Source organism: Thunnus albacares, chromosome 2 (genome assembly GCF_914725855.1).
Source record: "Thunnus albacares chromosome 2, fThuAlb1.1, whole genome shotgun sequence".
In the NCBI taxonomy this organism is placed as follows: domain Eukaryota; kingdom Metazoa; phylum Chordata; class Actinopteri; order Scombriformes; family Scombridae; genus Thunnus; species Thunnus albacares.
The window spans coordinates 29,316,122-29,341,303 of NC_058107.1; the positions used below are offsets into that span (position 1 = coordinate 29,316,122).

At 39.6% G+C, this 25,182-nt stretch overlaps 1 protein-coding gene across 1 annotated transcript in view; it reads left to right on the forward strand.

Annotated features, from left to right (window-relative positions):
• The window catches only part of si:dkey-215k6.1 (transmembrane protein 132D), a gene marked incomplete at its 5' end in the record, with an annotated part of 187,447 nt that overhangs the window by 124,831 nt on the left and 37,434 nt on the right, over positions 1-25,182 (forward strand). The window contains one exon of the mRNA XM_044329502.1: positions 9,886-10,029. Within this exon, the coding sequence (XP_044185437.1) occupies positions 9,886-10,029 (144 nt within the window). The remainder of the gene's footprint in view (positions 1-9,885; positions 10,030-25,182) is intronic.

A 25,182-nucleotide genomic window follows, 5' to 3' on the forward strand; every position in this document is an offset into this window, starting at 1 on the left:
GGTGAGACTGAGACTGAAAGAATGAGATTGTGGATACAAGCGGCTGAAATGAGTTTCCTCCGGACAGTGTCTGGACTCAGTCTTAGAGATAGGATGAGGAGCTCGGACATCTGGGGGGCAGCTCGGAGTAGAGCTGCTACTCCTACGCATCGAAAGGAACCGGCTGATGTGGTTTGGGCACCTGGTTAGGATGCCTCCTGGATGCCTCTTTCTGGAGCTGTTCCACACATGTCCAACTGGTAGGAGACCGCGGGGCAGACCCAGAACTCGCTGGAGGGACTACATATCTCTTCTGGCCTGGGAACAACTTGGGATAACCTCAGGAGGAGATGGCGGGTGTTGCCAGGGTGTCTGATGCCACCACAACCCAGTCCTGGATAAGCAATGGAAAATGGATGGATAGGGAGATTTTTTTAGATAAAGTCAAGGACCAGAGACTTATCTGTACAAGGCAGAAATATGTCTAGAAATATATCATAGTCTGGGGCTTCTTCTGTGCTTTCATGTGTGCTTTTAGTATAAGAGTCATATCAGGCTAAGTGTATTCTAAGTGTAGAATCACATTTTTACTGGTCTTATTCATACATATGTATTCATATGTTCTGATTTTATTCTATTATCTACACCATTTACCATGTGCATAAATCTGCATATACATACAATCTGCGTATGTTGCTAGATTCGAATAACATATTTATAAAGTACATAAACCAAGTTTATGTCAATGCACCAAGACCCGACTTGAAACATCTTCAATTAACGTGTTAGCCCGGCCGTAAAAACGGAATTGGAGCGTTAATATGCTGAACATCAGATTTGCACACATGCACACCTTCGCTGACGTTATTGCTTAATTAATGCCATATATAATGCAATAAACAACATACATGCATGCATGACTTGTAATTTCCTCTCAGAGCTTCTGCTGTGGCCTCTAAGTACATGTACAAATGCATGTTACAGTACCTCTCTGTCTCTCTCTCTCACATTCACCAAGCTCTTTCTTTCTTGTTTCTGTTCTTTTACAATCTTCTCACTCTTGCCTGAAATGTGAGACAAGTACAAGACAACATTTTCAGGTCAAAGGTAAGAATCGGGTCAGGAGGGGCAGAACAAAAAGCACAGGACAAGATAAAATCGACTGAAGCAGTAGAGGAAGATAAAGATTTTTTTTTAAAAAGTAGGAGGAATCACACACAGTATTGTAGCCACTTATCTTTAAATTCTACTCGCAGTCTCTTTCTTTGTGTTTCACACGCAGAGAACAGCTCTTACAGCTCTCTTTATCATCTCTGACTAATGTACTGTACATACACTCAACACTATTTAGTATTTCACTGCTTCACCCTTGGTCAAACACTCAATAAACCATCTCATTAGACTGTTCTCCCTCAAACTGTTTCTTGTAGTCCCTTTGTATGGCTCTGCTTGCATCAAGGGAAGTTTCTAATTAATAATAAATCTGCCATCCTCTCTTTTACTTATCACTTCCCCACTTCCCAACTCTTTTATTATCCCTTTTCTCTTCTCAGTGAACAGCAACGTTGATGCAAGTGTGCCTTCAGTGCTTTGAATGAACTAATGCAATGCTTCCTCTCCTGAAAGCATATACATGCCACCAACAGCCGCTAGATACTGGCTCCAACTGACTCCCATTCAAAAAAGCATCAACTTCTGTCTAGAAATAAGTCAATCATTTTTTTTCAGTATGGCCTCAATCGCTAAATAGTGTGCTGGTGGTCATTTTGGGAGTTGGACTATTGTCGCAATATTTTGGCAAATTCAACAGGGTTAGCGGAATTTAGCTAAAGTAGCCAACGTTAGGCCAAGCATGCACTGCTCGGTGCTCCTAGTAAGCTAGCGTTTTCTTGGGTCCAAGGTAGCGGAGCGTGTTTCCAGAGTGTGAAAGGCAACAACCCCACACTCTTTATTGGGAAGGTCCTGGCTCCAAACAGAAGAGATGGCGCCAACCATAAGCAGCAACTCTGGGCGTCAAACCAGCTCCAATGCAAACCAATGGGTGATGTCACACTTTGCCACGTTCATCTTTATATACAGTCTATGGTTTACACAGAGAAATGCAGTGAACGCTGATTACACAATGTCACACAAGGGCAGGGCCTAGATCAAATCACCAGTCTGTTACCGGAAGGTATTTGTTAGCTTCCTGATTAAAAAAAGCCATTTACTCCATTAACCATTTACCCAATTAGATAATTGGTTAGTTTGTCGATACATGAGGTGGTTTTAATGCATTCTTTAGGTAATTTGGTAGCATGGTTTCAACAGTGTGTGTATGTATGACTGTGTTTGTGTGGGTGTGTTTGTGTGTGTGAGGGAGATTGATTAATTGATTACAGAGCGTCCTCTATTTGTGGACAAGATACCCACACATACATTATGTAAAATGTGTGTTAACAAGTGTGTGTCTAAACAATGTGAAATTTAGTCTACTAACTCAACAGACCAAATGTTTCCAGTGCCCTTAGACTCATTCCAGCTCTTAAATGACCTTCGAAATAAAATAAATCCCTATACCTCCCTGTATAGAGAACTATAGAGCATGAAAACATTTTACTTTTCAATTCCTCTCCAATCACACCATTTAGATATTTCAATTCATTACATAGAATAGCAGAATGAGCAGTCGATTGCTGCGCCCAAGGCCACAGTGTTTGCATTATCAAACTTTGGTGAAAAGGTCAAAAAAAAAGAGCCTCCCTTTGTTCTCGGAGTTGTATATGTTCCAAGCAATTTCCCCCAAACAAGATGTGTGTGTTAATGTCTTTGTGCGTTTACGGGAAATAAAGTCATAGATTAGATGGCAGAACTCTCATCTTAACTGGATGAGATTTCTGTGTTTCTGTGTGTGTGTGTGTGTGTGTAGAAGAAAGAAAGTGAGAGACAGACAGAGAGACAGAGAGAGAGAGAGAAAAGAGTGATAGACTGACAGAGAAGGAGGGAGAGACATAAAGAGAACTGCTTACATACTCTTATTGTAAGTCACAGTTGGAATTGAATTTGTACAGAAGAGCAAAAAGCGCCAGTTTTTTCACTGTGTCAACTCTTTTACAACACTGTGTGTGAGTGTGCATGTGTGCGTGACACTGTGTGTGTGTGTATGTGGTGGGGGAAGGGGTCCTGTGATGGGTGGTCTCGCTCTAGTTGCTTCTCTTAAACTTGCACACATCTCACAGGGGACACATACACACACATACATGCATGGATAAGGTTCATTTAAGAGAAAGACTTCATTTCACTCTGCAACATGCACACACAAAGGCATTCGTCAGTGCATGGCTGATATGGTGCTCACACACACACACACATACACACACATATATGTACATTCATCCTCTCTATTTCTCCTTCTTTCTTCCAACATCTCTGACTCTTTCATGCACACACACACACACACACACACACACACACACACATGCACAGGTATATGCAGGAGCCTGCAACACATTCATTCATACATACAAACACTTGACACACAAGACCTCACCACACACACACACACACACACACACCTCCTCTGTGCTTATCTCTGTGCAGTATGGAGCAGCTTTTGAAGGCAGTAGGGAGCCAGTTGTTGACGAGCTACTTAATAATTCCCTTGGACAGGCATGAAATTCTTTCCTTTTCTCTCTCTGTCTCTCTTTCTGTCTCCGTTGCTCTTGCTCTAATATTCCTCTTCCTGCTGTGTTTTTATCTGTTTTTTTCACTTTCTCTATTTTTCTAATTTTGTTCTGCTTTGTCTCTTTTTTTTTTAAAAAAAAAAAATCTATTCCCTCTACTTTGTCTCTGTGTCTCTTTTCAGTTTCATTGTTTTTTTTTCTGCTCCCTGCAATTCATATTTGTATTTGCTATTAAACTCACATTGTTATTAACACGAAGGTTAATAAGCCACTTGGAATGATAGCTTGCTTGTTGAGTAAAGTACAAGCTAAAAACACAGGTTTTTTCTGAACTCACACTCAACCTGCATTGGGCCCATTCATATTAGACTGTTGTCGCCTTTCACAGGAACTACAGTAGTTACATACACTGCTACTTATATTCTCTAATTACCAAATGAAGTTATGGTTTAGTTTTAGTTCTCTCTTATCCATATTCTCGCTCTGAAACTCTGACACCCTCTACCTCACCTACCTTCTCTCTTGCTCTGTCTCTCTCTGTCTTTGAAGAGTCGGTTATGATTAAACATCAGTGTACTTCAATTCAGTTTTACATCTCTATTAGAGATCGTTAGCCAGTTAGTGTCTGACCTGCATTCAAACTGAAGGAGGGTCAGCAAACCAGATCAACTGATGCACATTAACTTGTGCAGGCAAAAAATATGACCAAACACATTTTTTTCTATTGAGACTTTTGAGTTTATTGAGGGCCTATGCTGTTACATACTGCTTCCGGGAAATGGCCACAGCCTCACGTCCAACATTGACAAAAGCCCTCACCTTCTCCCACCTACTCAGCTTCTCTGTGTTACAAACTAATTGCTATTGAAATGGAATCATTACAACTTTATTTTTTGGATATTCCTTTAAATACTTTCAATGCTTTTAATTCTACACAGTTATTACAATAATTAAAGCAAAACTGTCCATGATTACTTTTTACATGTACAATACAAATTTAACCTTCAACTCAATATTTTGGAAGCTTAAATTGTTTTATTTCCATTCAGTACCATCACATCCTGTTAGCTTGCCCTGCTCTCTTGTGGCCTAAAAGATGTACACCTAATAATCGAAAACATATCACTCAAACTTCCTGGCACTAACACTGGCCCGTTCAGATCGACTACAAATGCCTTTTATCCTGTGTCACTGTTCTGCCCTGAGGGGGGTATTGGTTAACCCACTTTCTTCTTCCTATCAGCTGGGTATCACCTGATTTTATTGAACTAGTGCAGCGTCTGTTCAAAACGTGCCTGTTTAGAATGGGCCGATTGCTTGGCCTCCGACCACTGCTTCAGCACATAGAAAAATGAATACAGTCGATGTGAGGTGTGAAAGAGTTTATACATTCTATTATACACAGATGATATAAATAATAAGTACTCTAATAGTAAATACATGTTCTTTTCTCATATTAAGTAGTCTAAAATAAGGGCTTAATTTACAAATAAATAATATTCATCCTAAAATACAGTAGATTGATCAGATTGATTGGTTGATATTGGGCTCTTAGAGCGTTCTTATTTTCTGTGCCTTCAGTTCAGATTTGAGTGAGTATGTTTGCTCCAAAGATTTGTGCTTTGTCCGTAGTGGCGCTTTACAATTGCCACAAACTGATTTTGAACTGCCCATGGAAGTGTTGGTTGATTTGTCATTTATTTGGAGTCATATTTCTGTCCACCTAAAGAATGTAAGTCCATTATTTACTCTCTTTCAGCTGTTTTTGAGTTCTGCCGATTCCTCAGTTGTAAGGGTTTTTCAGATGACGCCATTAAAATATAGGGATAGGCGTTACGTGGAGCGGAGCAGATGGACCCAAATGCAGGAGACTGCATTCAGAGCAAGGCTGAAGAATAATTTCCGGTAAGCTTTAGATTATTTCAGGCTTATGCAGGCAGAACAAAGCCGGCAGACCAGTGCAAAACAGAGTAAAGAACAAAGGATGCAACAAAACTGAGATGAAAACCAGGAATTAAATACAAACTGAACAAATGAAACAACAAGGAACAGGTGGCAAGACACATGGGCAGGCTGGGAGCTGATTGGCAGGGGAAGACGCAGGGAGCAGGTGGAGCTAATGGGACTGATGCAGGGCAGATGTGGAGCACAGGAACACAGAGCAAACAGAAAACCCCAAAAAAACCCAGAAAACACAATATAACCATGCACAAAACCGTCCCAGAACTCAACATGAACACAACTTAAATAAGTGCACAAGTCACAACGAGCACACGTAGCAAAATAAACGTTAGCATATATCGATGTTGACAAAAACATGAATAAATCAGTCTATCAAGCAGAGTGGCTTGCATAATAAGGCTGAATGTAAGAACATAAAAACTAAAAGACAACTGCAGCTCTGAATAACATAACTAGTGTTTCAGTTCACTTCAGCACTCAGTTCCTATGAGAGTCAATGTAGCAAGAAGCAGTATTTCAAGTGGTTCTTAAATATATTCTGCAACTTCTCTTATCTGTCCTCCTTCCTACTGAGTTCAGTCTTAAACTGGCAGAAAAGCCTGAGGACATCTGGTGAACTGGTGGAGGGACATAGAGCCAGACTGGGACAGAACAATAACAATAAGAAGTCACCATAAATTGCCCGACATGCTATAATGTTTTATTTTTAAAAAAGAAAAGTGTTTCCCCCATTGTCGTTGTCATTTCTTTTGGCCTGCAGGTAGCGGAGATGTAAACATGATGTTATCTGCGGTGCTACTATGGCTTCCAAGAGACTACCGCCCTGGGATACACACACACACACACATACATTTAAACATACACATACTTTATAGGCTACATGCAAACACGAACGCATAGACAAATAGACACACTTTATCTCTTGTCCTCTCTCTCTCTCTTCTTCCTCTTTCATTTTTATCCCTCCATCTGCTCTCCTCCCCTCAAGGTGGAAGAAGAATCTTTTTGATAATTTGTGGGGGGTTTTTCTCTGCACGTCTACTGTCTTTGCGCCCTTCATCTTCCTCTCCTGCTCTCCCTCTTTCATCTTTTCCATGCTTTTAATCCTGTTTGTCCCAACTTCCCCTCCTCCTCACCTGTTTCTTCACTTTCAACCTGCGTAACTGTCTTCTGTCGTGTTATATATGTGCGGTATTTCCGATTTCAGGCAAGACTGAGCAGAGAGTAAGAGGGAGAGAGGAAAATGAAGACTTAGATAAAGAAAGAGTGTGTTTGTGTGTGTGTGTGAAAGAGAGAGAGAGAGAGAGCAAGAGAGAGAAAAAGAGGGGGATCTCATTAAGTAAAGGTCATAGCAGTGTGCTGCAGAGAAGGATAGGGCATTAAGCAACTTCTCACTGGCCACATGCACTTAAAGTCGTGTGTGTGCATCAGAGGCCCTATCTTGTTGCATGTGTTTGTGTTATTTGTGAGTGTGTACGTATCTGCAAGTGTGTATCTGTGGCTTGATGTGCCATTTAGACTTGCTATTTATTTAATTTGTATTTTCCTGTTTGTGTTCTTGTGTGTTTGTTCTTAATCTTCCCACAGCTTCTGCATATATATGTTTTTATGTACATGTCAAAGTGTCCTTGAGCAAGATCATCAACCCTCGGTGTCTTGCATAGCAGCTTCAGCTACAGGTGTTTGAATGAGTGTGTATGTGTGTCACTGAATGTGAGGCATTGTATAGCGCTTTGTTTTGTTCTCCTATTAAAAAAAATGGCTATAAAAGTGCTATCTAGATCTAAGAATAGACGTAGGAGTCGTATTCTGTACACAATGTAAAATCCTTTGAGGAAATTTTGTGATTTTGAGCTATATAAACACAATTGACACATTTTTTAAAGTATTAATACTCTTACTCAATATGGGAGTAGACAAAATATGCTTGCTTTATGCAAATGTATCCATTTATTGTCGGAAATCAATTAACAACACAAAACAATGACAAAGATTTTCAGAAACCCTCACATGTACATCATTTAGCCTTTTTAAAAATATGCTCAAATCATAATTTATGGCAAACTCAAGCTCAACAGGCAACAGATGGGCACATTGGCCAGCTAAATTTTCCATTACTTCAGTACTGATTAAAGGTCACTCCCCGGATCCCTCACTTCAAAATCACTCAATGTGATTGTGGCCAGCCTCACATGGGAAAAATAAAAGCTCACAGAGACATCTCCTTGTGCTTATGAGATAAAAACAGGATAATACAAAATAAAAGAAACAATAAATAAAGTGAGCAGGAAACAGTGGAAAATTAGTTTCGGTCTTTGGTCATCATACAGGTTCAAGTGCAGTTATGTGGTATTTAAGACTAGATGTATGTGGGCACATGGGGCCCATAGAGTGTGTGCAATATGTTTTCATCTGGGTAATTTCTTTACAGCACGAAGGGACTTTTTCGGCTTCATGCGCCACTGAGCAACTTTCATAGGAATAAATGGGGCTCCGCCTCCGACGCTGTGTTCTGTTTATACATCCATGGGATAAACACATTTAATTTCCTATAAATTCTTCACAATAAAAGTTCCCTGTTATTTTGTTATTGAAAAGCCTTTAACATGAAGCAGCAGCAGGAGATGTTTTCATCTGCAGTAACTTAAAATAGCTCCAATATCTAAAAGCAATCAGAAAATGGTAAAATAAAGCAGATATCTGAAAGTACAAACCGGGATGCAGGCGAAAAACTAAACTTCAAACCACAAAGGTTCTGTTATAAGCTACGAAAGTACTGGGAGCGGAACACACAGAGACTTGTAAAAAATGTCTTTCTCTCTGGTCTCCAGCACAGACATGAGTTGAGTCTTGCAACACAGCTTGTTTGAGGGTGAGAATCGGGAGAAGGGGTGTTGTCACAGGCTGACCGTGGTCAGTGAGACTTCACGGCAACCCGCTTGGAGGCGGGTCAGGCGCACTTTGGCCTGACTCCGGAGATGGTCCATCTTGGGTGCGACTCGGCACATTCTCGTCACGGTGAAACTGGTAATGGAAACGTAAATCAGCTCTGCGTGATTTGACCTGGCGCGGCCACAAGTGCCAATGGAAAAATCCTATCTGTTGACAGTTATGAGGGTGCTTGTCACTGTCAATGTCAATCAAATCTAATCAAACAACACCCACACTGTCGAGACGATGCAGGTTAGCTGAGTTTAGAGTGTTAAACTGATACCCAAAGATTTTTTTTTTTTTACTTTGATTGTTTCTTATTTAGTCTAATATATTTAATGTTACACATAAATACTATTTTAAACAGAAGAGGATTAAAGAAGTGAGGACCAGCCAGCCATGTGCTCAATTTTCAATTGAGTTGTGCAATGTTTTGAAATGAAAACATTTCAATATAAACAGCATCTGGAAACATGGTGAGGTTTGAACAGTACAGTACACTTATTCTTTATTTCTTCTTCATCTTCTCTGTTGACATCCTGTATGCTCAGTCGAAATCCACTGTAGAGTCAAATAGCAGAGACACGCACACAAACTTCCCATCCAAGAACAGTGGGCCCATCAAAATACCATGTAATCAGGCCTGTGTGTGTTGGCGGTGATAAATGCCCCCGTGGACACTCAATGCCAAATAATCAAGATTGACGCTGGCACACAGCGCTCTGAGGTGTGTGTGTGCTGGTTTGTTTGTGCTATTTTTGTCGGAAGGATCTAATCAAATGTAATCATGCTGATTACAATAATCTTGAGGTTTATAATCACCTCCTTTTTTTTTCTCTCTCTCTCTCTTTTTTAAAACTCTCCCCTGGTCTCTCTTACTTGTTTATTCCTGTCTCTCCCTCTGCATCTTTCTCTATCATCAGTCTTCCCTCTCATACACTTTGGGGGGAGACATGCTAAAGCTAATATAGCAGCACATGAGGGCTAAATTTCATGTTTGTGGTCCTTTAAGTGCATGTTGAATAAAAACAGTCAACAAAAAAGTACCAAAAAGTGTAAATAGAGAAAGCAATGCTAAAAAAAAAAAGTCAACAAAATAATTTAACAAACATTAAAGTATTTTAAAATTGAAATTAAAATAGTAATACATTGTCATATTACCATCTCTTATTGAAAATATTATATCTAAATACATTTTGCATCTTTTATGATGCAAAAAGCTGAGACACCAACAGCAGTTTGAGGCCTAAAAAACTGTTATTTCCCACTTCCATTCAGCCTTGAACAGGGTTCAAGAATGTCCTTTTTTTTTAAAAGAAACTTTTTTTTCTGTCTATCTTTATCTCTGTAGGACACAGAGGTGGTGAACACAGCCATTCTTACAGGTCGTCGCGTGGCAGTGCCCATCAAACTGGTTACCGTGGAAACTGACGGGCAGGTGAGGGAGGTGGACGACTGGGTCACCTGCAGCTCGACAGACGTGGACGTGGTCAAGGTGGGTGTGAACAGTGCATGCAGAGAGATACGGTACATACATACCGTAGAATTATAAATCTACACACACACACACACACACACTGCAAATGATCACATAACATAACTGTATACATATATATATAGATCTGTGGGCACATTTTATGAAATTACTGTTCATGTGTATTTTTTATGTTAGACATGACACCAATTTTTACACTTTCAACAAAAAATGATTTTCAATGGGATGCACTTTGGGGGGGAAGAAAATGTCATAATTGGGAAAGTAATTTATATTTTGCTTAGTGATTGAACATGTGCCAAAGTGAAAAATGTGCTCAGGCAACTCACAAAATGTTTTAAGTCATGGTCTGCCAGGTACATGAAATATGAATTAAGAAATCCTTCCTCAACAGCTTGAGAAATAGAGACAATGTACAACATTTAAAGAACAGAGCGGAAATCACAATAATGTGAGGTGGTAAACTGGGGGTATTTACACAGCAAGAAATCCATCTTGAATCATCTGCATAATCTTGAATCTTGGAGGATTTGTGTTGTTCTCTAATTCACTTTGTGTAATGGAGCATAGTGAGACACTTATCACAGTGTGCTAGCTTTTTTGAATCTCAATTTCTGTCTTACTGAATGTCATATGGAATTGGATAGGAATGTGAGGCCATGAATTACCTGGAAAGGATGCTGGCTTAACAGTTATACAGATGTTATACTGTGTGGGTGGTGAATTACAGCTAGTAAGCCCCGTCCCCGAGAAACACAAAGGTTTGATAAAGTCCTGGAATCAAGTTACATACATCCTTGTATGTATGAAGGCTTTCACGTTCAGCAGAGTAGAGGTGCTTTCTTGAGGCCTAACAAATATGTTGAACGCATTGTTTAGGTCGTTATTACTCGCTAGCAGTCTTCTTCTATGAATTTGTTTGTTTATTGGCATGCTACCGCCACCTGTAGATCAGTAGAACAATGTGAAACCATTGACAGCAATACGTATAGTGTCCCCTGCGTGATTGTGTGCATACATGTGAGCACCCACTCATAAAAGCATTGCTCTACTTGTGTTAATTAAACTCCACAGGGTACCTTTAACTCCCTATACAGCTTCCTGTAGCGGCAGGTATGTGTTCCATCCCTACTTTCAGTGACATAGATAGTTACTTTTAATCAAAGCAAAACAGCACAGACTGTTGTCAGCATTTGCACACTTATGCATGTCAAATAGTCTTAGGTTATAAGTTTGTTCAGTTTATGCAGTAAAAATCATCACAATTTCTTAAGCAGGGTGGGTGTTTGGTGACGCTTGGGTTTGAACATGGTGGAAAGACAGTCTCAAGTGCTAAACCGCTCTGTTGCACAAACTAACCAACAGAACTACTGTACTAATTAATAAAGCAGAAATACTTTCAAAAACTACCTTTACAGTAGCACCCAGATGCCAGTAACTGAAGATTGATTCCTCTTGTGCTACGTTCCCTGCACCCTCAGGGTCTAAAATGAAACGCACCCTTGCTGTGACAGTTTCAATATGAAGCCAATTTCCTGGTACAAGCCGACAGGAGTGGTGCTGTTTAAGTACGATCAATAACAACACAGTGAAAATGGAAAGAATTTATTCAGATAGATGTAATGTTAGCACTGTGTGTGTGCGTGTGTGTGTGTGTGTGTCTGTGTGTGTGTCCGTGTCTGTGTGTCTGTGTGTATGGGAGGGAGAAGAAAGGAAAGTGTATAAAGGGTGTGGGAAAGGCTTGCTTGTGTCTGTGTATTTGTGAGTACTGGATATTTATCAGTATGTATGTCTTTGTATATTTATTTGTGTGTGTGTGTGGGTGGGTGAGTGAATGTTTGTATGTCCTTGTGAGCATACATGTGAGTGAAACAAGGACACAAGGTAAGCAATGTGTTTAAGCACAGTGAGGAAAGTTTGCATCCAGATTTTCATAGACAAACACATAAATACACACACACTTGACCATCACAGAGACAGCGATAAACATCGATAGATAATTTATGTCAAACCAGACTAAAACCTAAGCTCAGTGCCGAGACAGTCCACAGCCTAAAGCTGCATTCAGAGAGAACATGAAGTAAATTCTTGCCTTGTTTTGTTCACCTGAACTTGATCATTGAGTCATTTTGCAGTCTTTATTTGTTACAAGTGCCCAATGTGCGTACAGTACAGATGTTTGACTATGTGTGTGTGTGTGTGTGAGAGAGAGAAAGACACTATTGTTGTTGTTCATTCATAAGTTGAAGCATGTTCAACCTCTTTCCAACCATCGTCAGGACAAAAAATCTACTTCCCATTCAGTCTGAATGCACCTTAAAGAACACCCTAATTTAACTGCGGTAACCAGTGTCTGAAATTTGTTTCACCCCAAACTAGGGAACTCAGGTGCAGGGGTAGCAAATTACAATAAAAATGAATTAAGATTTCCTCTTGCTGACACTCCAGCAATGTGGACACTTCTCATTAAAAAAGCTTGAACCCAGGGTTTCTGGTTAATGAAATATTTCCCTGAATTACTAAATTTACTATCACTAAATTTTGGGTAACCACTCATCGGCAATAACAGAGACAGACTTAGGCAATTTTACTGTCTACTGTCATTCTTACAGTACTTTAAAATTGACATATTATGCACATTTCCAGGTCTATGTTTTAAATGTGGTTCTCTACTGGAATATCTTTGCATGATTTACAGTTTAAAAAAAACTCCTCATACTCAACTCTGTATCGCCCCTTAGTTCAGCCTCTGTCTGAAACAGGCCGTTTTAGCTCCTGTTTCTTTAACACTAGAACTGTGGCAGTTTTTCAGTTGTACATTACTGTGTTTTAATAAAATATTCAAGTCACCCAGTCTTTGACTTTTCCTAAAATAATGTTGAGTAGCACTCCCTATTGTTAAAAATAATGAAAATAAATCCAAAGGTATTAATACCTGTAACCGCCACTGGGGAAAATTTACCCGTATATGAAATACATTTATTTCCGTGGTTCATGTTTAAATAATCCTGTTTTCTTGCTAGGCAACAGCATTCATTGTAGTGTGTGATCTGGAAACTATGTCAGGTCATAATAAAATTATAAAAAGAGCAGAGAATGTCCTGCAAAAAAACCTTCACCAAGTGCCTGAAGTGCAGGAAAGCTGTCTGGGGAAAATGTACAGTCAAGGTGCTCAAAGTGTGTTTGAGGGACACATATAATCACAGGTGTTCAAATGAAGATGATTTAACCTACTCACAAATGTTTGTTGTATGCAAAACATATTTTTAGTTAATTGATTAGTCATTCATTTTTATTTTGCCATGTGACCATTTATTGTTTTTAGGCTATTGAGCCTAATTTGCCCATCGCCTTACTCTTACACGTCCCTTACACTTCAATGGTTACCTCAAGTTTATTGGTGATGTTTTCTTATTCACACATTGTTAAAATGCCTAAATTAATAATTGATTAGGTGAAATTGTGCACTTGACTTTGTGATGTCGATTTTGTTGTGATGTTAAATCACCCATAAGTGCGGTGGCTGTTTATTGTTATTATTATGGCTCATTATTGTCCATTTGGGGGATTTAGACTGCTTTGGTTATTTAAATAACACGGGTTATCTCATTATGTGCTGAGTGTTGTTTTATAATAATATCACACTACCAAAATATGCAAATATTTCCCTGTAATACCCATTTTCAGTGTCGTTTTAGACTGAATTATACTGACAGCCATACAAAACGATTAGTGTTCTTAAAGATTATAAAACAAGAGGACCAAAACAGGTGATGATTAAACAAACTCATTACATGACTTTAGACATTCCTTTGTGAAGACAATGCCTAAATACAATGACAGAGTACTACAAGTCTCTAATTTACAGTACAACCTGAAACGAAGTTTAACAACACATTAAGAAGAAAAGGTGCAGTTTATGCCTGATCACCATTATTTATGTAATGTGGTTGCTTTCTTGTTGATCCAGCTTGTGGTAAATACAACTTGGTAATTTGATCACTTGCTTCTTTTTTTTGCAATTTAGAGATGCAGTGACTCTGGATCACTAAATTTTAGCAAGTGAAGATGGAAGAAATTGGTAAAAACAAAGTCTGTATCTGCATCCAATCTCTTAATACAGACAATGACCACAGCAGCCCCTGAATCAGTGCATTTATGTCTTTGAATTCAAGCCTCAACAGAGCAATATAATGTAACAGGAGCGACCACACCAAGATCACAAGATATTCACATCTGTTGGAGTTTTTAAAATGCTTTTAAAGGTTCCAGTCACCCGCAGTGATAAAAAGTTTTGAGTTTAGAGAGAAAATTAATGAATGAATCAAGAAATGACTGCAATTTCTTTCGCAGTTGTTTTTCACGTTCTTTTTTTTTTTTTTTACTGGAAGCCTTTTGAGCAACTGCTGGCTTCACTGTTAAGAGGAAGTCATAAGAATGACGAATGAACTTCTTAAAGAAAAAAATGTCTCTCTGTTTTAGCTGTTAGAAGTTAGAAGAAACAGTCTAAAGAGGGTTTGTAGGAATAGTGTGCAGAAGATAAGAGTTCTGATTTGGTTTCACATGGCATTCCATTAACCAACCTTTAGTTTAATTACTCATGCTGGATAAATGTTTGCAGGGGGGAATTGCGCAGCGGCTTTCCCTGCCCTTCTAATGAACAAATGGCAGAACAGAACGCAAGATGAAATAACTGGCGAAACCTGTCAGTGCTACAATGTACTGCTGTAGATATTACTGGTGCAGCTCTTGTTGTTCTGTTTAGCTAATTTATCCTTGACAACAACATAGGCAGCAGCGATGTACTACATAGATAATAACTTTCCTCCTCCTCCTCTTCTTCTTCAGCCCTCCCTCCCTCTCCTCTCATTCTCTGTCAGGGTAAACTATCTTGTTAAGGTCCCCTGAGATGCTGTCATTTGTGATGCCTGTATGTGTATGTGCTGCTATTGTTGACACAGCAGTATGTGTAGGTCAGTGGTGGCAAAGCTAGTAGGGGACATATAGGGGACAAGCACACACATACACACAAATTAGTACCGTTATCCTGACCTCACGCAAGCCTCTCTCTCTCTATCTCTCTGGCAAAGCAAGGAGGTGAGAGGAGGAAAGATGGGATGAGGAGTGGCAAGAAGATGATGCATGGATCGATGAGGAGAGGAGAAACAAGGGGAGAAGATGAAATGAGAGAACCGGAAGAAGGGCGGCTAAAAAGAAAACTGGCACAAGAATTTAGAGGACAAGAGAGGAGGGAATGGGAGTAACAGGAAGTTGGAATAAGAGATGGTCCAGCTTTACTTCAAAGTCCAAAGAACAAACTACATTATTGTGTGGGGTTACAGGCTACGTGAAAAAAACAAAGCCTGTTCATGACAAGCACATCTACAGTATTTTGCCAGTGTTTGGAATGCAGGATGCAGTCAAAGTTTAGGGTAACGTTAGCAGCTCTCAATGAGTAGTGACACGCTCTTTATAGGATTTTGGGATGTGTACACTTCAGCAACCTCAGGTTAGGGTTACACAAGATAGTGATACATTTGCTTAACACATTGGCTATTCCTCATGCAAAAAGTCTTTTCTCATGTGACATTAGTATGAGACAAGTATGTTAGTTAAGCAGCTACACAGGGTTATGAAATAACAGTCTGATCTTACTTTTGACCTTATCATACAGTACTTATAATGTATGATACCTGCACTAACTAGCTATACTCTGAAACTCAAGAGCAACACTGTTTCTTTAGTGCCATGTTTTTGACATTGATAAATATTTGACTTCCTGCTTATAACATGTAGTTTTTTTTTAACAGTTTTTCTAGCACAATATCATTCATGTAGCCAGCATATTTAAAACCCCTTTTACAGCATTCTTGTTTTAATACGAGTCAGCTTGAAACACTAAAAAGTCAGCTGGAGACAGCATTTTCAAACAACTCATGGAACTAATGTTAATATAATTAGCAGGCTACCTACTGCTGATAAAATCTGACAGGGACAGGTTTTTTTTTTTTTTTGTTGGTTGTTTTTTCCCTCGGCAAAATTGATGTTTCCCAGCTAGAGAGAAGGATGCTTTTGTCTTTGTCCCTGTCTGAAATTACCCGTTGTCTCGAAAAATTCTAAAAAATATCAATGGTAAATCTTCCCCCATTAATTGCAATTGTCCCATGAAAGAGAGGAAAGTTTGACTGGCATAGTAACAGTAACTAAGGGGGAGGAGGGGCTTAGTGAAAGGTCACTAAATGCACGTAAACTAAAAACTAATACATGCTGTTGTCCTGTTCCTCCTATACTTGACATACACACTGTCGTTGCCGTTCACATCATTGCTCACACAAACACACCCCCCACACACACACACACACACACACAGACACACACAGACACACACAGAGATCATCTCACAGACACACCCAGGGGGTTTGAACGGTAATTGCTTCGTGTGGAGATTCCTTTAGTGATGTCGTCAGTAATTGAATTTGACAAAGAGGAAGACGAAAAGGCTCGGAAGTGATGGAGGAGGTTGTGTGTGTGTGTGTGTGTGTGTGTGTGTAGGTGCATGCATGTTTGAGGGGAGATTTTGGGTGTATGTGTGGACAGATACAAAGCAGATTAAGAATTGATCTGTGTGCCATTTAATGAACCAGTCGCGCAGTTTGACACGCCTCTACGTGATCCCACATGCATACACACATGCACGCACACACTCATTGCCCTTGGAAAGACAGTGTGTGTGTGTGCGTGTGTGTGTGTGTGCATGCTTACATACATATACATATATCTTTGTCAGGACATTAAGTGATATTTGATGAAGAATTTAAAAATGTATCCTTCACGTTTGAAAGAAAAGTGATGGACACTTCACAGTCACATTGACCTTATTTGTGTTTAGTTAACACTCCAATTTAGCTTAAATGAGAGTGGAAAGAGGAAGTTGGCCTCAGTGCTAGAGGCTCAGGGACGCCGCAGTGCTTTGATGTGAAATTGATCACATACACAGCAGCAGTTCTCAAACATATAACCAGTTACCGTCAACTTTCTTCTGCTGTGGCTTAGAGATTGTTATTTTGTGGCCTCAGTTGGTGTAAAGTTTGGGAATGAATGAAGTGTTATGATTTTTGTGTGTCGGTGGGTAGAGGAAGTGCTTCATCATAGTTTGAAGTAAGCAGACATCAATCAATTGGTAGCTGGTTTTGGAAGGTCATACAGCTATTCTTGTCGATGGAGCTGGTAGAGCACATCACATTTTAAACACAGAGTAAGGACATTTTTTAAAAGGAAGTAAGCATACATGCTCTTACTGCATTTGAATATAAATGAGGGTGAGGACATGAGGGGTGGAGAAGGGTGAGGGAGGGAGACCTGTGAGACAAAGAAGCCAGAATCCTGATGGCCACCAGGAAGCAAATAGGCTGAATCAATCAATCAATAATCAATCAGTGAGTTACTTTTTTTGGGAATCTGTGTGCATATGTGTGTAATGTTTCATATAATATAATGGGGAAATGCATCTGTTCACACAATCGCATTGTGTGAACATCTCCCTTCTACAGTATGTGTGTTGGTTCACAGCTATGCAGTGGGCTAAACACACTTCCAATAAGCCCAGACAGGAGTTGGTCTTTGCAGTTTTTACTGGAAGCAATTGTTAAATCAGTATTGGATAAAACACATTTATAGATCAGGAAAAAATGGAAAAAATTAGACCAAAGTTATTGTAAAAATGAATTATACCATCCTGTCACAGCACAGGTAGTGTGGCTGGTGGCCAACCCGCTCCCGTTCTCTTCTCGTGTCATCAACCATGCAGTGAGCTTAGCGTTGGTTTCAGTTCATTTAGTTTAACAAATAGACACAGGCAGAAATTAAACCAAAATACTTGAGGGATGATGGTTATCACAACAGCAAGAGCTGCAATATGCTATCCGTAGCCTGCCACTCTCCTCTCCTCTTCCTCTGCTTTCTGGTGTCGGCCCCCTGACAAGCTAAGTAACACTCGCCTGCTTGACGGTTACCTCCACTCAAAGCACAAATGGCAACCTGTGACCGTGACTATACACCAAACAAGGACTTTAAACGTTCAAGATATGATTGATTTTTAAAATGTATTTTATCTGTTTTAATCAGCAGTTAGGCTCCTCTAACTCTATGGCAAAGCTCTAAGAATCGATTTATTTGCCAAGAGCAATAAGTGCACACAAATTGTCCTCATGACTTTGATGCATGAACACAGCGACAACTCTCATAGTGACTTACAGTAATTACACAACAGGATACATAATAGACAGACTTCACACTCAGTGCAACATCACTCAACACAACACTTAACATATATTCTTTTTTTATTCTGTCATGTGTACATTTTATACTCTGTCACCACATACTGTTATCTGCAGCTACAGAAAGGGATAGAAAGACACTAGCACTGTACTGGAACAACATGTAGTGATATAATTGCCCTGAATAGGGGTAAATGAGGCTAAAGTGGCTTAAAGACTCATGTAGATGTTGTGAATAGTGTGTCATAGTGATAGCAACAGGAAATGAACTAAAAGGAATGACCGTTATAATGGCATTGTTAAAGCCAAAGGGAGAAGAGAGATTTGGTGTCACAAAAAAACTCCTTTTCAAAATGTCTTTTGTATACTCTAACAAAATTTGATACTACAGCTGTGCTGACTGAGACATTAATGATTACTACTAAATGCATATGATTCAAAAAGGCTAGAAAAAGGGAAGAAAATAAGCCTTATCAGCACTGATGACAACCTGATAGGACTGCATAGGACAGCGAATGCAGGGGGCCGTAGTCTCATGGCTACGTAGGGTGTGATGCGTAAGGTAAGGGGACACTGGCTAGAGTGTATTAAGACTGACCACCACTGACCACAGTGTGGCAGGAATAGTGATGTCAAGCTGGTAGTCAGAGCTAACCTGCCATGAGGAGCTGCTGTCACGTTCTCTGTGTCCATGTTTGAAATACAGAGAGTCTGTTAGAGCTTTGACAGGAATTAGAAGCACATTCATTGCCCTTGAGTTTCTGTAGTAGCCTACCTGTGTCGTAGCTGAGCTAGCGGCTCTACTACAAGAAGCTCTCTGGTCTGTGTGTGTCTGTGGGGAGCGTCAGTACATAGCCGTAGCCTTGCTGTTTATCTTCGTTAACGTTACCATCGTCAGCCCTGAATATCTTGTTAAGCTCTGAATCTAGCACAGTTACCTGCTGGCACATGTGTCAGGTTTACTGACACAGAGAAGGAATAACTTTCTTGTTCATGTACCATGTTCATGTATCTCATGTCTTGCCTATTGCGTCACAATTAGGGAGGTGTAGAGAAAAACAGCTAAACTGAATCTCCAAATCCAAGCAGACAGAAATTAGCTAATTTTGAGTAGAAAAAAGCAGTTTTTACACACAATATGTGTATTGTTGGAAAAATCACCTGTATTAACAACTTATGCCAACATAAACCTATGTCATTATGTGTACAGGTTTTAAAAGTGTGTAATGTGTAGTTACCCTTTAACCAAAACCCTTAAATATCTGTGGTGACTAGTTTTTTGTGTCCAGATGGCGTCTTTCTGCCACCAGCAGTCGGTTTCAGTCGGCTGTTCTATTGCTAGTTGCAACCCCTACTGGCACATTTCTATAGCAGCTGCAGTCCAACTGACATTGGTGTGACTGAAATCATCTCTTTGTTGACACTCAGTAATAAGTTATAGTGAGCGGTAAAGTGAGTAGTGAGTGAGATTTTGCCCTCATATAAATCATCATTTTGCGTCATCACTGACAGGTGAGTGTTATCCAGTTTATACCGTGGACACTTGGAAACGCACAAAAAACCCCAAAAAACAGTTGTTCATTTGCTTAAATAACTTCACTCTCCTGTTTTAAATATAAAATATAATTTCTGGGACTCAGCATTCCTGCCGCCTGTGTTGCTCACGTCAATCAAATTGGCCTTTATTAACCCTTTCCCAGCAGCATGTAGCAACCAAACAACTGATTAGTGCAAGACACAGTTAAAGCCCAGTTGTGGATTTACATATTCTAGTTTTAATTATAATAATAAAACATCTTAAAAAGGGGGCTTTATTGATCGAAGCTCTACATTATGTCCAGTGTTTCTGCCGCTTAAGTGTCCTGTAGTGAGGCACAGAATCAATGACAGCTCTTTGGGTGCCGCTAATCATCTGAATTTGACCTCTGACCTCACTCTGGATGAAGAACATAAAAAGAAAATTACCTGACAGGCTTGAATACATTTTCACACTGATGTCAGAAGAACATACATGAAGGATTTCAGCGTGCCATCATTTAAAAAAGTTTAGGGTTAAAGTAACATAATGTAAACCATAAATAAAGTTATAATGATGGTATTAGGTTGACGTTAATGATTGGATTGATGAAGGGAAAATGAAGATTGTGTGATTAAGAGGAAGTGACAAAAAGAGCACCGGGGTTGAGCAGGAGAGAAATTGGGAGAGGATTCTATCCAGGTGCCTTGGGTCATTTGAGAGCCTAGAAAGGAAATGAAAGGTAAAGTGGATTAAAGGCAGAGGTCGCACACACACACACACGCAAACTTACACACACGCACAACTAAACACACACATTTTCCATTTAGCAGTAACAGGCTTAGGAAATAGCTTGCAATTTGAAGTGCACAACATCAGACCAGACCATTAGCAACACCCAAAGACATATATCTGTGGGAGCTGCGACCTTGAGGGGGCCTAAAACTATTTTTTAGACCTCCAGTGATTCAGTTCTTACAGCGCAGAAAGAGATTTTGTTGTGAAATCAGCAAAGCCCTGAATGCTCCCCAGTGCCTAACCATAAAATGCTCAACAGATTGCTTAGTGACAAAAACTACCAGGCAGTGAAAAATTGCTTCACTTGAGGCTTTATAATAAGTGAAATGCTTCAGGGTCACTACAGTATACAGTAAGAAGTGCAAAAATCTGCCTTCATACATTTTTCTTGCATCTATCTTGCATCAGAACTATTTTTATATTACAGTTCTACCTAATTAACTTATTTAAACTTAGTGGTATATACAGATGTTATTAAATGAGATACTTTACATTTTGTCTGCATATTGCTACTTGCACCAAGAGGGATTCTACACCCATGTGCCGGTCCACTTTTAGATGAATGTAAAGCACACATTTTCCTTCATTAACTGTGCTGTGAGCTGTTTTACCCTCCTATAGTCTATCTGTAACAGTGTCATTGTATTTTTTTCCCATTCTAGTGGTTATGCATTCTCAGTATGATAAAGTGCTATATATCCTCGGGCCAAAGGGTATCTCCCAATTAGCAGTGTGATTTTTGTGCAATTAGATATTAGAGAAACAAAAAACGTTAAACACAAAAAAGTGGTTGTCATAAAAGCAGTTCTTCCCCCCCAACTGTGGTATTATTTATTACTGTAAGTCAGTTGCATTCCAAAATTACACAGGGAGGAATCTGGTTTGTCACTTGGAAACACAACACTGCCTCATTACTTTTATTTTATCAAAAAAGTTAATGGGCGATCAGTAAGAAAAATCAATCAATCCAAATGTATTCATATAGAAAAAAATCCCAAATTTTCCTTTGTTTGTTTTGTTGTGCTTTTTGTGAATCAATGTGCTTCACATAAAAAAACAACATAGAATATGAAGAATACACTACTAAAATACAGGAATAGAGGAACAGTAACACAAGATGGGACATGTTTACTCTTTTGATGTTTAGCTCATTCCATCATTTGAACCAAAGTGCCTAAACCTAATCACATGCAGGACATGAACCCTGGTCTTTGTTGTCAAAGTCTTGTGCTTTTTACTTGCAGCACAAGGATGTAACACTCCATGGAGTGGAAAACATATCCACACAGGAATCAAAAACCACATCAGTCAGCACTCAACCAGATATTTGATCAAGTTTGCTGATGACACAGTTATTTAGTCTTTAAAAAAATGCAGAAGCAGAACATGGTTCTGTGCTGTAGTAGTCTCCAGTGGGGTAAAGAAAAATGCATTCGTGCAAAATACAGTCATAAATTCGTTCAATTCAATGATTCAATTCATTCACTCATTTGGGGTATTCAAGGAATATAAATATCTATATAAGGTCTAGTGTACATTTACAAAACTGGAGTGGGCTCAACACACAGATTTTATCAATAAAAAAGTTAGAAAGTTATGTACTTTCTAAGCGATCTGGTATTTGACTCAGGTCCTTGTGTTTTTATCAAGAGCATCATAATATTCTTTGTCCTTTGTCTGCTCTGTAATGCTAATGTTGAAGAGATCTGCAATGCTTGCTGAGCACTCCAACACGATTCAAAGCTTAAAAGAAAGCGCTGGAAAGAAATCAAGTATTCCAGTCTTTGCACCTGTCTGATATTTGGTGAAATGGGCTACTAACAAACAGGATGAGAGATTTGTTTGACTATTAACTAATGATTTACAAGAGGATCATTTTCAAAATAACATTCAAAAAAGAATATAAATTTTCACCACTGTAACAAGTAATTCTAAAGTGAATAGAGTTAAAGAGATAATTTCATGTTTGCTAACATGTTTAGACATAAGTTAAATGAGGCTGAGACATGAGCGAAAGAGAGAGAGAGAACGTGAGGGAGGAAAGGTGAGAAAGAGAGTGAGTTATTAAAGGAGAAGGGGAGAGAAGAGGAGGGTGTGTATATACTGTATGTGTGTGTGTGTGTGTGTGTGTGCAGCAGAGGGTGAATTATGGCTGAGCTGTTATGGTGTGCCCCGTGTCACACATCGTCCTCTCACCTCCATAAAATATACCGGCCTCAATCAATAACTAATTAGCTGCTAATTACTATGCTAAAATACATGCCAGCAATCGCATAAACACACAAACATCCAAGTATTGATAACTTAAGTAGGGTGGCGCCATGTGTTACACCTCCAAGCTCGCTTTCTCAACACATGCACATACACTGGTAATAATTCAGTGCAATCTCTTGATGAAGGTGAGGAGGTCTTTGTCTCTCTTAACTTAAAACCTCAATGGATCTTGCCAATTTTCAGTCCACCATGTCAGTGTCACATTTTGCCTAGGCATGATAGGTACACGTGTGTACATTAGGAGCGTTTTGTAATATGGTGCCTCTGTCAGCAGTAATCGGCAGGACAACATAATTTGTCTGTACTTTCCAAAACTGTTACAAATCACTGTTAAAAAGTAATTATGTTTTATGGTGTGACAACATTGTAGTTAATGTCTGGTTAGGTTTAGACGCAAAAATCACTTGGCTAGGGTTAGGAAAAGATCAAGGTTTGGGTTAAAATGATCAGTTGAAACATAATGTGGGTTATAGTTACATCCTTAAAGTTAGGCAACCGTCATCGTCATGGCAACAGTAAACACAATTTTTTAAAAGATTGTCCCAACTCGCAGTTGGAAATGTGACACTCGCAGTTAGAAGCAGGAAGCAAACAGTCCATTTTTTGCCATCTATCTATCTAGCCGTACACCCAACCCGCCTCCTGCTAACATGGAAATTTGTCACCTTATATAGACGTCATCTGAACAGCATAATTTCTGCGGGTCATAATTACTACAGCGGCTAGATGGAGTTGTTGTCATTTAGTATACACATGTGTACTTTTCACGCCAAGGTGGGCAAAACATCACACTGACACGGTATCCTCTAGTGGATCGGCAGGTGTATCACACGCTTTGGTGCGATACCGGGCTGCCAATTTTATATCCCACTCATTTTCCTCTTTTCTGCTTTGTCTCAACCTCTCAGTCGTCCCTCCCTCACCCCGAGGCCTCCACCAGTCTCTCTTTCTCTCTCTCACCCTGACATTTTGGCAGCTGTTGCCATGCCTCCATTTTGCATTCCCACAGGGAGTCATGTTGTTTCCTGGCGGTGCATTAGCGCCCCATCACTGGCACACATGGACAGACAGAACTGCTGCTATCTGCCCTTCAGATGTGTCTTGGAGTGTGCCTGCTCTGTCCTGTACTTGACCTGCCTTTGTAAAGATGGAGGGCCTTATTTTAACGATCTAAAGCATACGGTCTGAAGCGCATGGCGCAAGTGCATTTAGGGTGTGTCCAAATCCACTTTTGCTATTTTAACGGCGGAAAAATGGTCGATGCGCCAGGCGCATGGTTCAAAGGGGTTGTCCTTAGTCTCCTAATTAATCATGGGTGTGTTTTTGGCGTAACATGCAATAAACCAATCAGAGTGTCAGCTCCCATTCCCTTTAAGAGCCAGGTGTGCTTGCACTTTGGCGGATTGCTATTATGTTGGCGCATTTGCCAAATAGTAAGAAGGAGTGCTTCTCTGCAGAGGAGATGGATCTGCTTGTGCACAAAGTGAAAGCGCACGATCCATAACAAGCACTGCTCCTGGACCCTCCCGTGTCCAGTCCCAGACCACCAGTTTAAGATCCTGTTCATTAATTTGTTGCGAATGTATTTCCGTTTGATTTTTGAAAAGGTTTATTTTTTAATTACAGCTTTGGTTTCCTTAAAATCGTCGGTCTTAAAATAACAAAGACACTTGCGTCGCGCTTGGCGCCGCTTTGTGCCAGGTGTAAGATATGGTCTGGAAGAAGTTAGCTGAGTGTTGTCTCTCTGAAAGATGAGTAGCAACTGTGGGTGTTTGTATGTATGGATGACACATGTATGAATGATGTATGAGTGAATGTATCGCCCATGTTGTTGTAGGTTAGCTTGTACATAATATCTCCTCACTCAAAGTTAGAGTTGAAAGCAGTACCTTCAAAATACACAACACCTTATTGAATGCACATTTCAAAACGCACCATTTTCTATGTAATAAGATCATGTAATACTATTGATTTCTTTAAGCTTATTTTGTTTTTTATCAACGTATTTGGTAGTTATAGTGGTTAAATAAAACAAATCATTTCATGAATTTTTACATTACCCTTCTCTCACCTTCAAGGGCTTTTACAGCTAGATTGAACAAAGAAAAGATCTATAAATTAGACTTCTACAAAAGTCTAAAAGTTTGGATTTACTTAACCTGACTCATTTTATTCCAGCCTGAGTTCAGCACAAGCGCAGCCTGTTCCCAACGGCTAATGAAATAGCCCATAGCCACACAATACTGCCACAGAGACGCTGGTGCACTTTTCAGTTGAGTCATCATGTTG